The sequence below is a fragment of the Heterocephalus glaber genome, unplaced genomic scaffold (genome assembly GCF_053883595.1).
Source record: "Heterocephalus glaber isolate CG9 unplaced genomic scaffold, H.glaber_assembly_v1.0 deba00001141, whole genome shotgun sequence".
NCBI classification, from domain to species: Eukaryota; Metazoa; Chordata; class Mammalia; order Rodentia; family Bathyergidae; genus Heterocephalus; species Heterocephalus glaber.
The window spans coordinates 957,220-972,812 of NW_028258201.1; the positions used below are offsets into that span (position 1 = coordinate 957,220).

The window sequence follows — 15,593 nt, forward strand, 5'->3', positions numbered from 1 at the left end:
GATACGCCGGCCTCGAGCGAGACTTGGGCGGTCGTGTGGACCTTGCGTTTGCAGTCTGGGGATTGCCCTCGATAATCTACGTTAACGGTCTGGCGGGCAGATCCCTTGGGCGGCACTGCCCTGGCCACCTAAAGCTCTCGGGCACCCCCTGGCGGTGGCTGCGCCCTCCGCTTCGCGCCCCGGAAGTCACCCCATCGCTGGCGGTTCGGGAGGCGCGAGGGCTGATTTTGCTTCCGGTGGCGTCGTCAGGCCGGGTCCCGGTTCGGTCGGGAGGGCGTCTGCGGACTGTGGGCTTCACGTTCGTCAGCAGCGGAGCGCGGCCGAGGGAACACGCCATATTTTAGGAAAGCTAAACATGCCACTGCTTTTCTTTTTTTTGTTTTGGTGTTTTGGGTACGGGGGATTGAACTCAGGACCTCGTGCTTGCAAGACAGGCGCGGTGCCACTAAGCCAAATCCCTGGCCCTAGCTTTTTAGGACTTTCGTCAAGCAACGAGGCATCTTCCACGCTGGGAGGCTGAGGCAGGAGGATCGCGAGTTCGAACCTACTCTGGGGGACTTAGTGAAATCCTATCTCAAAAATTAGAACAGGGCTGGGGATGTAGCTCATTACAAAAGCCCAGAACAGAAAAAGGGGTCGGGGGAGAAAGGGCACCTCTGAATTGGTACCAGAAGTCTGACTGGACTGACAACAAGACCCTGACACTTGAAGGATCCGTATAGCAAGTTCCGGAGGGCTGGGGGATTACATCCTTTTGCCCTCTCCCCTTCCTTCCCCACCCTCCTATTTGTTCCCAGGTGCCAGTATTGTTGAGTTTCAGTAAACACCTGTTTAGTGAGCGCTTACTTTGTACCAGCCATTGAGCTTACAACTGTAGTCCCACCAGTTGGGAGGCTGAGGCAGGATTGCTGCAGGTTTGAGGCCAGCCTGCACTACGAGTACGTGAGATGCTGTCTCAAAACACCAGTAACAATAAAAAATAATAATAATAATACATTGAGCCTTTCAACAACCGAGACTGGTATTAACTTCCATTTTATAACTGACCACACAGGTGAACTCATGTAGCAGAACTGACAAATCCAGCCCTACAGCCTTTGGATTGAGCTCTTTTACTTTACTGTCCCCAAATTATTGTATTTTATTTTTTGTACCGGGGGATCGAACTCGGATCCTTGCGCTTGTGAGGCAGGCAGTGGAACCACTGAGCTAAATCCCCAGCTTTATTTTAGTTTTTTATTATAAAAAATTTCAAGGGCTGGGGTGTAGCTCAGTGGCAGTGCTTACCTAGCATGCAAAAAGCCCTAGGTTCCAACCCTTGCACTGGAGAAACAAAAATATTTGAACAACACTCCCAAAATAAAGTAGGATAATTAATTCTGATATCCTCATGGCCCAGAGTTTAACTAAATCATGAGCTGATAGCAAGTCTTATCTCTCAGGACAAGTCTTTCTGTGGCAGCTGATGAGTTATGAATAATCTTATTAAGGAAACCTCGTGGCATTAACTGCTGCACCCACTCAGCACTCTGCAGGGACTCTGGACGATTCTTCCCACATTAAGGATTTATTACCAACCCAAAATGTAATGAGTGCTTTGCAAACATTGCTATTAATTGCAGCGAATATTTAGACTTGCCATGTGCCAGTCTGTGCCAAACACATCCTCTGAGGTTGATGATTTGCCCATTTTACAGACAAAAAAGGAATATGTAGAGACTAGTAAAGGGGCCCCAACTCTAATTCTGCCTGACACCAGTGTCCTCTTTAACCATTAGATTATTTATCTTTTTTTTTTTTTTTTTTGAGGCAGGGTTTCACTATGTAGTTCAGGCTGGCGTTGAACTTGCAGCTACCCTACTGCCTCATCCTACCGAGTTGCTAGGATGACAGGTGTGCACCAGCACGTCCAGCTGAAGTAATAAAGGTTGTTTTGAAGTAATAAAGGTTGAGTAAATGAACTCATGTCAGCCAGCTTTTCCAGGGTGGGTACCTACTGTTTCCCAATTATAGTAACATAAACTTCAGAAAAATCCACCATACCCCTGTGACTGGTTCATACCTGTTTTGAAACACGTATCAGGCTGGGCATGGTGAGGCATGCCTGTAATCCCAGCACTTAGGAGGCTGAGGCAGGAAGATGGCCACAAGTTTGAGGCCAGCCTGGGCTACACAGTGCGATCAAGGCCAACCTGAACTACAGAGCAAGACCCTGTCTCAAAAAAAAAGAAAAGACCTATCAGGCTGTATTGCAATGATTTGTTTACACACCTAGTTTTCCCTCTACTGATTTCTTCAAGGCCAGATAGTGTGTCTTAGTCATTTTTTATGTCCACAGGGATTAGCCATTTCCTGGCAAACAGCTGGGATCCAAAACAGTTTAAGTGAATGAATGAATGAAAGACCTCAGCAAGCCACTTCTTTCCAATGCCTCCCCACACAGCAGATCTCCAGCTCATTTTTGGGTTGAAAGATCAGCGGCTTCTACTTGCCGGCTCAGTTCTCTCAGCTCCTGAGAGGCCCCGCCGGGCCAGGCGGTATTGTGGAGGGGATGTGTCCAGAAGAGGGAGAGGAAGGCCCCAGCACGGCAGGTTAGAAAACAAGACTGAAGTTATTCATTAGCAGCTGATGGGTCAAGGGTCGAGGCAAGGAGGCTGGAGGCAGAGTGGACTGAGCAGCCAGAGAGAGAGCAGCTAAGGCACAGTCGACCTGCGAGCACCAGCTCCGCCTGCCTGAAGATGTTCCACCAAGTCTGGGCGGCTCTGCTGTACCTCTGTGGCATCCTTCTTAACTCCATCTACCAGTGCCCTGAGCATCCTCAGCCGACAGCTCTGGAGATGGATGAGAAAGAGGTATGGACAGAGAATGGGGGAAGCCTATGGCGAAGCACTTGGGTGGACAGCCTAGGATGAGCAGAGCCATGTTGGGAGGAGGAAGGGGTGAGGGTTTGGATGAGCCATGAGAAGAAATACCTGTATTATGGCTATCAGTAGGGAAACATGGCCAAATTGGGAAGATGGGATGGCTATCCAGGTCGGCTGGGGATGGACAAAGGGGAGAGTCATTTCATGAGTCCTTGTCACAACCAAACACCCCTATGTGGTGGAAGAAGGCTGCCCGCACCCCTGCTCCAGGCTTGCCACGCTGACCAGTGCAGCATTTGGATGCATCCTGTGTGGGACCCACCAAACCCCCTCTTCTTCTTCCTTTGTCTGTCCAGTTCCCAGAGCCCCACCTGGGCCGATGGTACTTCATCGCCGGGGCAGCTCCCACCAAGGAGGAGTTGGCAACTTTTGAGTCTGTGGACAACATTGTCTTTAACATGGCTGCTGGCTCCGCCCCGAGGCAGCTCCAGCTTAGTGCCACCATCCGCACGTAAGTGGTGAGGGGGCACTAGCAGCTGCGCCGTGCTGAGCTGAGCTGAGCAGCCATCTCCAAGGGCTGGGTCCGGCCCACTGGATCCAGTAGCTCTTCCAGGTGCCCTCTGCCCCTCGGTAGCTGGAAACACAAAGGGAGCTGGGCGTGGGGAAGGACTAAGATGAACAGAGGTGGGATCTGTGTCATTAGGGTGACACTCAGTCTTTTCTCCTGGCCACCACCTCTGCAGGAAAAATGGGTTCTGTGTGCCCCGGAAATGGATCTACCACCTCACTGAGGGGAGCACCGATCTCAGAACTGAAGGTTGGTTCCCACCAGCCCTCACGCTTCCCAGCCCCTCTCCCCAGCTTGATTCTGCATCTCTGTCCTCACAATTCCCCGACCCTGTCCGCCCCAACAGGCCGCCCTGACATGAGGACTGAGCTCTTCTCCAGCCCATGCCCAGGTGGAATCATGCTGAAAGAGAGGGGCCAGGGTTACCAGCGCTTTCTCCTCTACAGTGAGTAGACGCGAGGCAGGAAGAGTTAGGAGACAAGGGAGGACGGGCCCCTTTCCCTGGGCCTTTCACATTCTCCCAGCGTGGGCTGGGCACTTCCCTGAAGTCCCTGGGGATGGTGCTGAGGAGCACGTCACCGGCCCGCTGCGCCCTGCCCTCCAGATCGCGCCCCACACCCTCCAGAGAAGTGTGTGGAAGAATTCCGGTCCCTGACTTCCTGCCTGGACTCCAGAGCCTTCTTGCCGGTTCCCAGGAACCAAGGTAGGGGCTAAAGTCTCCCAGAAGCGACTGGGACCGAGCAGGTCCTGTGCGGGTGCTGGAAGAGGGGCTCAGGCGATCTCAGCAGAGCACATGGCCACAGGGCACACGTCACAGTGGCTGTGTCGGCATTTTTACCTCTCCTGGGCTGTGGCGGCACCAGCGACACGGGCTAAAAGGTGCGATGCCACACAAGGGGACGAGGATGGGCCATGGGCTACTCGGAGGATAGGATTCTGAGTCAGCAGTGGATAAGGGGCAGAGGGTCAGGCACGCAGGGGGAGGCCCCCAGTAACCCTCTGACACGGGAGCAGGCACCCCATGAGCACCAGCCTTGCTTCTGCGCTTAGACTGCCTGTCCCTCCTTTCTTCCTCCTCTGGTCTCAGAGCCCTGTGAGCTGTCCAGTCACTGACCTGGAACTTCAGCCATGGCCCCAGGCAGCCACGGTGGGAGCTGAGCTGCTGACGGGAGGAAAACGGGAGACTCCTTTTATGGATAATAAAGATGATTTTTCACTCCTCCCCTTGATGCCCGTTTCATTTCAACACCCTGCCGGGCCCCTCCACCACCTACCCCCTGCTGGACAACGTCAGAAAGGACACCACATGGCAGGCTTCTCACACTGCAGTGGTGTGTTTAGGATTTAGTGTGACACAGGTATTTATTGCTGAGTGAGCAAATCCCTGGCCTCTGAGTGGAGACTCCAAGCTCCGTCCCCTCTCCCTGCCTGGGCTGCTGGCTCTTCCAAGCTGGCCTTGAACAACACTGCCCCCACCGTCCCACTCCCTCTGGCTCCAGTGAGCACCAGATCTTCCCTGCAGCCTTCTTGTCCTCAGTGGCCCCATTCCAGACCCTCTAATCCACGGGCCTAGCACCCCCACTTCTAGGGAAGCCCCTTCTCTTCCCTAGATGGCTCAGGTTCCAGGATCCCCCCAGGGAGTTTGGAAAGGTAGAGAGGATGCTCTGGTCTCTATTCTCCACTATCACACCTTTTTGGGGGGGGGGGCTTTTAAAAAGAGGTGGGGGGGAACTATAGGTGAGAGGAATATAAAAGCAAAAAGTAACAACAGCTGGTGAATCCAAGGCAATGCCCCACCACCCACAAACATAGACCCCTAGCAGCTCTGTTCTCCCCTGTGTAGGAAGGAGGCCCTGTGCCCTCAGGCTCGGGGGTTTCTTTCCCATCCCTGAGGTCCCTGGGCCTAGGACGACTCTGCTGTCCTCCTAAAGGCCGCACTAGCGTCACTGCCCGCAGCCCGCCCTACAGCCCCAGCGCCTCCCCTGGTTCTCCCCTCTGCTCCTCACCCTCCCTCCCCAAGCCCTGGCCTTCCCAGTCAGTGGCGGCTCTATCCCCACGGGGCTCCCGGAGGCTGACAGCCAGCACCAGAGCCTGCAGGAGGCCAAAGAGGCCGGCGAAATGCAGCGGGTGGGCGGTAAGCAGGCTCAGCACGGCGTGGAGCCCGTGCAGGGCGGCCAGGAAGGACAGCAGCCCGTGCAACCAGAGCCCCAGGGGTCCTCGAAGGCCCAGTGCATCCAAGGCTGCGCGCAGCGGCCGGGAGCACAGTGCCAGCAGGCTTGAGGCCAGCAGCTCCAGCAGGTGCAGCGTCAGGTTGGTGGAAATCTGCAGGCACTCCTCGGGGTCCCCTGGGTACCGTGGGGGAGCCCCCGGGTCCCCTCGCAGCCAGCCCAGCAGCTTCTGGCGCCGGCCGGGTCTCTCCACCGGGGCTTCAGGCCCAGGGGCGCCCAGTCCCTCTTCGAGGGAGGCCCTGGGGCTCAGGGTGCCCCCCGCGTCCGCAGGAGCCCGTCCCAGTGTTGGAATGGCTCCTCCGGCTTCCAGTCTCCCAGACTCTTGAGTGCCGGCGGCAGACGTGTCCCACTTGCGGGAATCCATTCTTTTGCTCCCCGAGTGCTCAACTTGGGGCTCCCTGCGCAGCTCTGCAGCAGCCCTGGAGCTCCTCAGTGTCCCCGAGTCCTTGGTCTTGGGAGGCCCCACGTCTCCCATGGTTTCGGGGGCACTGTCCCAGTCACTCCCTGAATTCTCAGGGGAGCTCTCCGCCCATCTGGCTTCTGGGGCAGGCGGGTCAGACCGCGCCGGTTTCCGGCGGCCCCAAGGGCGAGGTAGCCAGCCACCAAGCCGGCGCAGGAACATGGCTGGGATGTGCCGCGAGCTCCCCCAATCCCGGGGCCACTTTCGGGCTCTTCTCAGGCCTCTTCAGAAGCCAGAATCTGCTCAGGTCCAGAACAGGTATCTGCTGGCGATACCGGCTCCTCTGCACTCGGAAGGGACTCCCCAATTCCCCCAACGGTCACCAGCCTCCAGTGTGGCCTGGCTCCTTTTCAGTTCGCGGTAGAGAAGGGCACACCACCACCCACAAGACTGCAAGTCCCAGGGTCTCACCAGGCCTGGCTCACCCCTACAGTAGCCTCTGTGTTTTCGGATTTCCTTCCCAGCAGGCAGCACCCCAAGTTTTACTCACCGAGGCCACGCCCCAAGGTGCCCCAGAAACTGGGGAGGAGGTGCTCCATCAAAGAGGGAAGGAAGGTGGCCAAGGTTCCTTGGGTCCGCCCGGATCTGGGGAGTCTTAAACTGCTCCCCGAGGGAGCTCACGGAAGGAAGTCTCTGTGGGGAGCTGATGAAGGTCCCCAGCAACCTCCAGCCAGTAGCGTCGGTCCCTTGATTTAGGGGGCGACGGTTCCTACGAAGTGGCCCCGCCGGGCTCGGAGAAGCGGCCTCGGCAAGGTCGGGACGGAGACGTCCTTGGAGATCGCGGTCTCCAGCGCGGCGCGGGCCTCCGGGGCCCAGGCGTTCGGACGCTCCGCACCGGGCGGCCCTGAGCCCAGCGCTGGGCCGCGGCCTCGCCAGCCGCCCCGAGCCGCGGAGCCGGAAGCAGCTGCACCGGCGGGAGGGAGGCGGGGCGGAGCCCGGGCTGGGCGGACCCTGCGGCTCGACCTCCCGGCGCCCCGATCTCCGGGCCGGGGCGGCGGGGCCCACGGGCCGCCCCGAGAGCCGGCTCTGCGTCTGCGCCGCTCCGCCGCCCCGACCCGCTGCTCCCCTGCATTCGCCTTCTCCTGCGCCCCGCCGACTTTCGCCTTCGACTGCAGGAAAGGCTTTTCCAGAAACTGGAAGAGAGGAGCCTGGCGACTCGGCAGCCCTTCTTGGCCCTCCCCGTAGGGGTCGTGAGCTCTCGGTGGGCTCAGAAGCTGGAAGGAGCTTGGCCAGGACGGGGTGTCGGGTGGCAAAGTGTGGGAGGAGAGGCGTGGGCACGCGGGATGTTCCTCCCGCCCTCAGGAGCTTTCAGGTAGTGAAATGAAAAACTGGGATTTAGCTGAGCAAGGTGGCACACACCTGTAATCCCAGCACTCAGGAGACTGAGGCAGAAGGATCACTGAGACTTCAGGCCAGCCTGGGCTACATAGTGAAACCCTGTCTCAAAAAAAAAGAAAAAACTTGGACCTAAAGTTTAGGAGTTCTGGCCTCGGCTCAAACTGGACCCAGGATAATTCATTTTAGGCCTCCTCTGGCTGGGTGCTTTCTTTGACTGTCCCTGTCACCGTGCATTATAATCTTTGGGGGTTAACTTTGTATTGATACATTAGAGATATACCTAAGGATCCCATTCATCGTAAAGAATTTGTGCCTGTACAGGATGTATCTTGGTTCTTCTCTTTTTCCCATTCCCCTCCCTTTTTTCCCTTCACCCCCTCTTCCCCTCCTTATTTTTTCTTTTTCTTTTCCTCCTCATTTCCATTTTTTCCTTCTATTCTTTTTTTCCTTTTCCCTTCCTTCCTTTCCCCCTCACCCCTGTTGTTCTTCTCATTTGAATATTTTTTCCCATTTCCCAATATCTATTATAAATTTTGATCCTTATTTCCACTTTCGGTTTCTCACACCAGAGAAACAATTTAAACATATGTACCCGATTTATTTCACTTAAGAGCATGGTGTCAAGGTGCATCCATTTAGCTAGAAATGTCTCAACCTCATCCTTCTTTTTTTGGGGGGGTACCGGGGATCAAACTCGGGTCCTTGTGCTTGCAAGGCAGGCACCAGAACCACTGAGCTAAATCCCCGACCCTCAACCTCATCATTCTTTATGGTAGAGTCGTACTCCATTGTATAAAAACCCCACATCTTTATCCATTCATCAGTTGATGGGCATTTTCCAAGATTTAGCTGTTACAAACTCTGCCACTATAAACATGGGTGTGCATATATCGCTATGGTATGATGCTTTTAATTCTTTCAAGAAGATATCGAGAAGGGGAATAGAAATGGTTAAATGGAACTTCTAGTTTTAGTTCTTTGAGGAATCTCCATACTGATTTCCACAGTGGTTGCACCAGTCTACACTCCCCCCAACAGCAGAGAAGAGTTCCTTTCTCCTCATAGCCCTGCCAACATTTGTTATTAGTTGATTGCTTGATAACAGTCATTCTTTCCAGAGCAAGATGGATTCTCGGCATTGTTTTAATTTGCATCTCTCAAATGACCAGTGATGTTGAATATTTTTTCATATATTTATTTGTCATTTCTCCTTCATCTGAGAAGTGTCCATTCATTTCAGATGTCCATGTTTGGATTAAGTATTTAAATTGGGGGGGGTCTGATTTTTTTTGAGTTCTTTATATATTTTAGATAGTCTTTGACTGAGGAACAGCTGGCAAAAAAATTTTTTCCCACACTGTGGGCTGTTTCTTCACTCTGTTGGTGATTTTTGTTGTGCAAATGCTTTCTAATAAGATGAGATCCCAGTTGTTGATTCTTTGTGATACTTCCTGTACAATCAGGTTTTGCTCATAAAGTTTTTGCTACAAAAAAAAAAATTTAAAAAAAAGTTTTTGCTACGCCTATGTCTTCAAGAGTTCTACCTAATCCATCTTCTAGCAGATTTAATGTTTCTGTTTTAATACTTAGATCTTTGATCCATTTCCATTTTAGCTTAGTCCAGGGTGAAAGATATAGGTCTAGTTTTAATCTTTGGCATGTGGAAACCCAGGTTTTCCTGCACCATTTATTAAAGAGGCTTTCTTCCAGTGAAGGTGTGTGGGTCCTTTGTCAAAGATAAGGTGGCTGAGTGTGTCTGGAGTTGTTTCTGCATCTTTTAACCTGTTCCATTGATCCTCGGGCCTGTTTTTTTTTTGGGTTTTTGGTACTGGGGATCAAAATCCGGACCTTGCACTTGTGAGGCAGGCAGTGGAACCACTGAGCTAAATCCCCAGCCCCTTGTTTTGTTTTTTTCCCAATACCATGCTGTTTTAATCACAGAAGCTTTGCAGTATAATTTTAAGTCAGGGATTGTGATGCCCGCTATCTTGCCTTTGTTGCCCAGAATTGCTTATTCTAGGTCTCTTCTAGTTCCAAATGAATTTTTGGATTCTCTTCTCCAATTCTGTGAGGTATGCTATTGGTTTTTTGTTTTGTTTTGTTTTGTTTTTGTTTTGAACCAGGGATCGAACTTGGGACCTTCTGCAGGCGGCAGAACAACTGAGCTAAATCCCCTGCCCTGCTATTGGTATTTTGATCAAGATTGCATTAGATCTGTGTAACAGTTTTGGAAGTATGGCCATTTTCACTATATTGGTTCTTCCTACCCAAGAACAAGAGATATTTTTCCATTTTCTGATATTCTCTTTGATCTCCTTTTTCAGAGTACTGTAGTTTTCAATGTAAAGGTCTTTTACTTCTTTCTTTAGATTGATTCCTAAGTATTTCTATTTTGGTACCAAGGATCGAACTCGGGACCTTGCGCTTGCTAGACAGGCACCAGAACCACTGAGCTAAATCCCAGCCCCTAAGTATTTCTTTTTTGGGGATGCTATTGTGAAAGGTATGGTTTCCTTAATTTTTCTCTCAGTAAATTTTTTACTTGTGTACAAGAATGCTATTGATTTTTGAGTGTTGACTTTGTAACCAGCTATGCTAATGAATTTGGTTATTAAATCTAGAAGTCTTTTGGTGGAGTTTTTGGGGTCTTCTACGTATCACGTTATGCTTGAATAATGATTTTTTTTTTTTTGGTACTGTGGATCGAACTCAGGACCTTGCACTTTCGAGGCAGCCAGCGGCACCACTGAGCTAAATCCCTGGCCTGAATAATGAAAATTTAACGTCTTCCTTTTTTTTTTTAACTTCTTCCTTTTCTATCCTTATTCCTTTTATTTCCTTCTCTTGGCTAATTGGTGAGGCTAATGTTTCCAGAACTGTATTGAATAAAAGTAGTAGTAGTGGACATCCTTGTCTTGTTCCTGATTTTAGAGTGAAAGCTTTCATTTTTTGTCCATTTAGTATGATGTTGGCTGTTGGCTTGTCATAGATGGCTTTTATCAAATTAAGATAAAGATCATCTATTCCAATTTTCTGTAGGTTATTTTTTAAATCATGAATGGGTGGCGGACTTTGTCAAATGCTTTTTCTACATCTGTTGAGATGACCATATGGTTTTTGTACTTGGCTCTGTTAATATGGTGTATTACATTGATTGATTTATGTCTATGATGTATAATCTTTTTTTAAATTTTTTGGTACTGGAAATTGAACTTGGGTCCTTGTGCTTGCAAACCAGGCGGTGGAACCACTGAGCTAAATCCCCAGCCCTATGATGTATAATCTTGATGATTTGCTGCATTCTGTTTACCAGTATCTTATTGAGGACTTTTGCATCTATGTTCATTAGGGAGTTTGGCCTGTAGTTCTCTTTTTTGGTTGGCTCCTTCTCTGTTTTGTTTTGGTACTGGGGATCAAACTCGAGTCCTTGCGCTTGTGCAGCAGGCAGCGAAACCACTGAGCTAAATCTCCAGCCCCCGCGTTTTGTTTTTTGAGGTAGGTCTCCCTTTGTACTTCAGGCTGACCCTGAACTCACAGCGATCCTCCTGCCTTTGCCTCCCAAATTTTGGGATTACAGGCATGTACCACGGTGGCCAGCTCCTTCTCTGGTTTTTGTAGCAGGGTAATACTTCCTTCCAGGAATGAATTTTGGAGTATTTCTTCCCTTTCAATTTCACTGAAGAGTTTGAGAAGTAGCGGCAGAAGGTCATCTCTAAATTTCTTGTATAATTCAGAAGTGAATCCCTCAGGGCCTGGGCTATCAGAGGCCGATCAATCCACCAACTGCCTAGAAAGGGGGACAGCAAGGGCTAAAGAAAAAAAGAAAATAGAAGCTTGTGTAATTTCAAAGTATATGGGGGCTAGGAGGTCAGTGCCTCAGAGTGGACAGAAACAAGGACTCTCCAGGGCTGGGGATTTAGCTCAATGGCACTGCGCCTGCCTTGAAAGCGGGTGTTAATTTCCACGTATTTATGAAGTTCTTGTGGTTTTTCATTGATTTCCAATTTCATTGCACTATGGTCTGATAATATGCATGGGATAATTTTAATTTCTTTGCATTTCCTTAAGCATGTTCTGTGAGCTAGTATGTGGTCTATTTTGGAGAACATCTCATGTGCAGCTGAAAAGAATGTGTATTCTGATGTCGTGTGGTGGAACACTCTGTAGACATTTACTAAGTCCATTTGTTCAGAAGTTTGGTTCAGGGCTGGGGATTTAGCTCAGTGGCACCGCACCTGCCTCAAAAGCACAAGGTCGTGAGTTTGATCCCCAGTACCGCTCCCCCCCAAAGAAGTTTGATTCACTTCTGATATTTCTTTGTTGATTTTTTTGTCTAGTTGATCTATTTGACAGTGGGGTATTGAGGTCCCCATTACAATTGTATTAGTGCTTATTTGATTTTTCATGTCCATTAATATTTGTTTTGTATAGTTGGGTCCACTGGTATTTGGTGCATATATATTTATGATTGTCATCTCTTCCTCTTGGATTGTTCCCTTTACAAGGATGTAGTGACCTTCTTTGTCTCTCTTAATCAGTCTTGGCTTGAAATCCACTGTCTGCAAATAGACTAGCTACCCCTGCTTTTTTTTTTTTTTTTTGGTACCAGGGATTGAACTTGGGACCTTGTGCTTACAAGGCAGGTGGCAGAACCACTGAGCTAAATCCCCTGCCCTACCCCTGCTTTTTTATGAGTTCCTGTCACATGGAGTATTATTTTCCCTCCTTTGACTTTCATGAATTTCTTTTTTAATTTAATGTGTTTCTTCTATGTAGCATATTGTTGGATCTTGCTTCTTGACCCATTCAGACAATCTGTTTCTTTTAATTGGTGAATTGAGACCTCTTACATTGATGATTATAACTGATATGTATTGGCTTATCCTTGTTACGTTATTTTCCTGTTGTTGGTTCCCTTTTTTGCCCTCTCTAATTGCTTACCTTGCCTGGTGGATTCCTTGTTTTGGGGTTCATGAAGTTGTAGTCCTCATTATCTCTTTCTAGAATGTCCTTCAGAGCATTTTGGAGTGCTGGTTTGGTGGGCATGAATTTCTTCAGGTGTTCTTTGTCACATATGTATCTTATTTCTCCATCAATTTTTTTTTTGGTACCGGGGATCAAACTTGGAACCTTGTGCTTGTGAGACAGGCAGTGGAACCACTGAGCTAAATCCCTGGCCCTCTCCATCAATTTTGAAAGATGATTTTGTGAGGTACACCAATCTGGGTTGAAGGTTGTTTTCTTTTAGGGCTTGAAATACTTCACTCCAAGCTCTTTTTGACTTGAGGGTTTGTGTTGAGAAGTCTGCTGTTATTCTGATGGGCTTTCCTTTATACCTGATTTATCTGTTTTTCTCTAACAGCTATTTATTTATTTATTTATTTATTTATTTATTTATTTATTTATTTATTTATTTATTTGCTGAGGCAGGGTCTTGCTCTGTAGTTCAGGCTATCCCTGGGCTCACCATGTAGCCCAGGCTGGCCTCGAACTCATGGCAATCCTGCTCAGCCTCCTGAGTGCTGGGATTACAGGTGTGCACCACCACACTTGGCTTCTAACAGCTTTTTTTAAAAAAGCAAAACATTTATTGGTATATTTTAGATATACATAATAATAACACTCATCATAGGCAATTTGTACCTGTACATGATACATCCCGCCTCTTTTCCCCCCACCGGCCCCTCCCCTCAGCCCCTCTCCCTCCCTATGTACAAAAGCTGTTTCCATTTTTCCTTCTAATTTTACTTTTTTTTCTTGTCCCTTCTTTCCTTTCTGCCTCCCCCGCTCCCTTGTTCCCCTTCCCATTTGAAGATTTTCTTCCCATTTTCCAATATCTGTTATACATTTTAGTCCTTATTTCCACTTCCAGTTTCTCACACAATACAGTATTAAAACATGTGTATCCCATTTATTTCACTTAAGAGTGTTGTCTCAAGGTGCATCCATTTGGCTATGTCTCAAGATCATCCTTCTTTATAGAAGAGTAGTACTCCAGTGTATAAAAAAATTACATCTTCTTTCTTTCTTTCTTTCTTTCTTTCTTTCTTTCTTTATTTTTGGTACCAGAGATCAAACTCAGGTCCTTAGCTTTCGAGGCAGGCAGTGGAACCACTGAGCTAAATCCCCAGCCCTAAAAATTACATCTTCTTAATCCATTTATCTGTTGATGGACATTTGGGCTAACAGCTTTTAATATTTTGTTCTTCTGTTGAATTTCTGGAATCCTGACTATTTTATGCCTTGGTGTAGTTTTTTGTTTGTTTGTTTATGTTGGTTTTTTTTTTTTTTTTGGTATAAGGGATCGAATTCGGGACCTCGCACTTGGGAGGCAGGCACGAGAACCACTGAGCTAAATCCTTGGCCCTGGTGTAGTTTTTTTGATCATGGCTAATTAGAGTTCTATATGCTTCACTTATCTGTACGTCAAATTCTTTTTCCATGCTTGGGAAGTTTTCTGCCATTATTTGTGTGAACAGGTTTTTTACGTCATTTGTGCTATCTCTTGCTTTTTCATTGACTCTGATCAGTGTTAAGGGTGGTACTGGGGATTGAACTCAGGACCTTGTGCTTGCAAGGCAGGTCCTGTGCCACTGAGCTAAATCCCCAGTCCTACTCTGATCAATCTTATGTTATTATTATTATTATTATTATTGGTATCAGGGATTGAACTCAGGACCTCTAACTTTCAAGGTTGGTGGCAGAACCACTGAGGTAAATCCCTGGCCCAATCTTATGTTATTCTTCTTTACATCATCTAGCAGCTGTTGGATTTTTTCATGGTCCCTTGCTATTTTTAAGAAATCTTTCATGATCACTAGCTGCAATCCTGTTGTCTATATCTGGTGGTCTGTCCTCATATTGGATCATTCTGTTGTATATACTTTCAGTGGCATGTTTAATCTCCTGGATATCTGTTTAATCTCTCATGGATTCCATTTCTTACCTATGTTGGGCATTCATAGTTTCCATCATTTTCCTAAGCTCCTCTATTTTTTTTTTTAAATCTGTATCTTCTCTAGAGTCACTAACCATATTTTTCATTATGGTCATTATCTCTGTGGTTATCTGAGAAATTATTTGATTTTTTTTAGGGCCTCCATCTGTTTTGTTACTTCTGCTGTTAACTCTTCAGAGTACAGGTGGTGACTTTCAAATTTTTCCACCTCATTGCCCCCTGGGTTTGCCTTTGGTGTGCTGGAAATCTGGGGTTGCATCTTGTTTAAGTGACTTCTCGTTTTTATTTTTATTTTTTTTTAGTTTAGTTCTTAGGTTGCTTGTAAATTGCATGGCAGGTAGCTTTATTGCTAGTATTTAGCTATGAGGCTGGGGTCAGATTTGTTGAGTCTGCCATAGTTTATGTGCCTCCTGCCAGCTTGAACTCTGCTCCCTGACGTCCTGCTGACTTGGACTGGCACCCTCACTGAGACAGGAGGAGCCACGAGATGGAGCTGACCGGTAGCTGTTCTGTGTTCTGAGCTCAGCTGGCCCTTCTCCAAGATGGCTACTGGCCAATCACCCTCTACTGAGTGATGTCTGAATCCGAATAACTGACCAGCCACTGCAGTCTGCTGCATCCACCGCTTTACTCCACTGGTGGTTTTCTCCGTGGAGGCCTCTGGGGTTGCCAGTAATCACTGTGTCTGCAATTCTGACCTGCCTTTCCCATACCATGAATCCAGACCTTGGAACAAAGCATCACCTGCCACCTCCCTCTTTTTTCATTGAGGTCTCTCTCTTTGCCTCTCCCTGTGAACTTCAATTCTTGCTTCAGATCCTTCCTGGGTCCTGGGACCCACTTCCCCCTCCTCCTCCTCCTTTTCCTCATGCTGCTATAGTCTAATTTCAGGACACCAAATCCTGGAGAGGTTCTTTCTCTGCTGTTCACCACTCTGCCATCTTCCCAGAAGTTATTGCTAGTATTTAAAACCCGAAGGAAATGACCACTTCTCAGAGACATCTTCCAGGTGTAGCTGGCTTTTGGGTTTTGAGTCTGGTGGAAGATCCTACCTCTTCAATTTATTGAGGATGAGAAGTTGCTGCCTATTTGCCTAGCCCCTGGTTCTTTGCCACTGGCCTATAGTATTGTTTATGACCCTTAAGCATTCTCAGTCTTAGCATAACAGGAAGAACAA

At 48.4% G+C, this 15,593-nt stretch overlaps 2 protein-coding genes across 2 annotated transcripts; one reads left to right on the forward strand and one right to left on the reverse strand.

Annotated features, from left to right (window-relative positions):
• The first annotated feature begins 2,673 nt into the window (after window positions 1-2,673).
• On the forward strand, window positions 2,674-4,653 carry Apom (apolipoprotein M). The gene is made up of 6 exons (XM_004846987.4): window positions 2,674-2,852; window positions 3,221-3,375; window positions 3,608-3,681; window positions 3,779-3,877; window positions 4,037-4,135; window positions 4,520-4,653. The coding sequence occupies exons 1-6, from the start codon at window positions 2,739-2,741 to the stop codon at window positions 4,543-4,545; spliced, it is 567 nt and encodes a 188-aa protein (XP_004847044.2). The 5' UTR covers window positions 2,674-2,738; the 3' UTR covers window positions 4,546-4,653.
• Window positions 4,654-4,775: 122 nt separating this feature from the next.
• Window positions 4,776-8,941, reverse strand: CUNH6orf47 (chromosome unknown C6orf47 homolog). The gene has a single exon (XM_004846986.3). The coding sequence runs from the start codon at window positions 6,280-6,282 to the stop codon at window positions 5,395-5,397; it is 888 nt and encodes a 295-aa protein (XP_004847043.1). The 5' UTR covers window positions 6,283-8,941; the 3' UTR covers window positions 4,776-5,394.
• Window positions 8,942-15,593: the final 6,652 nt, after the last annotated feature.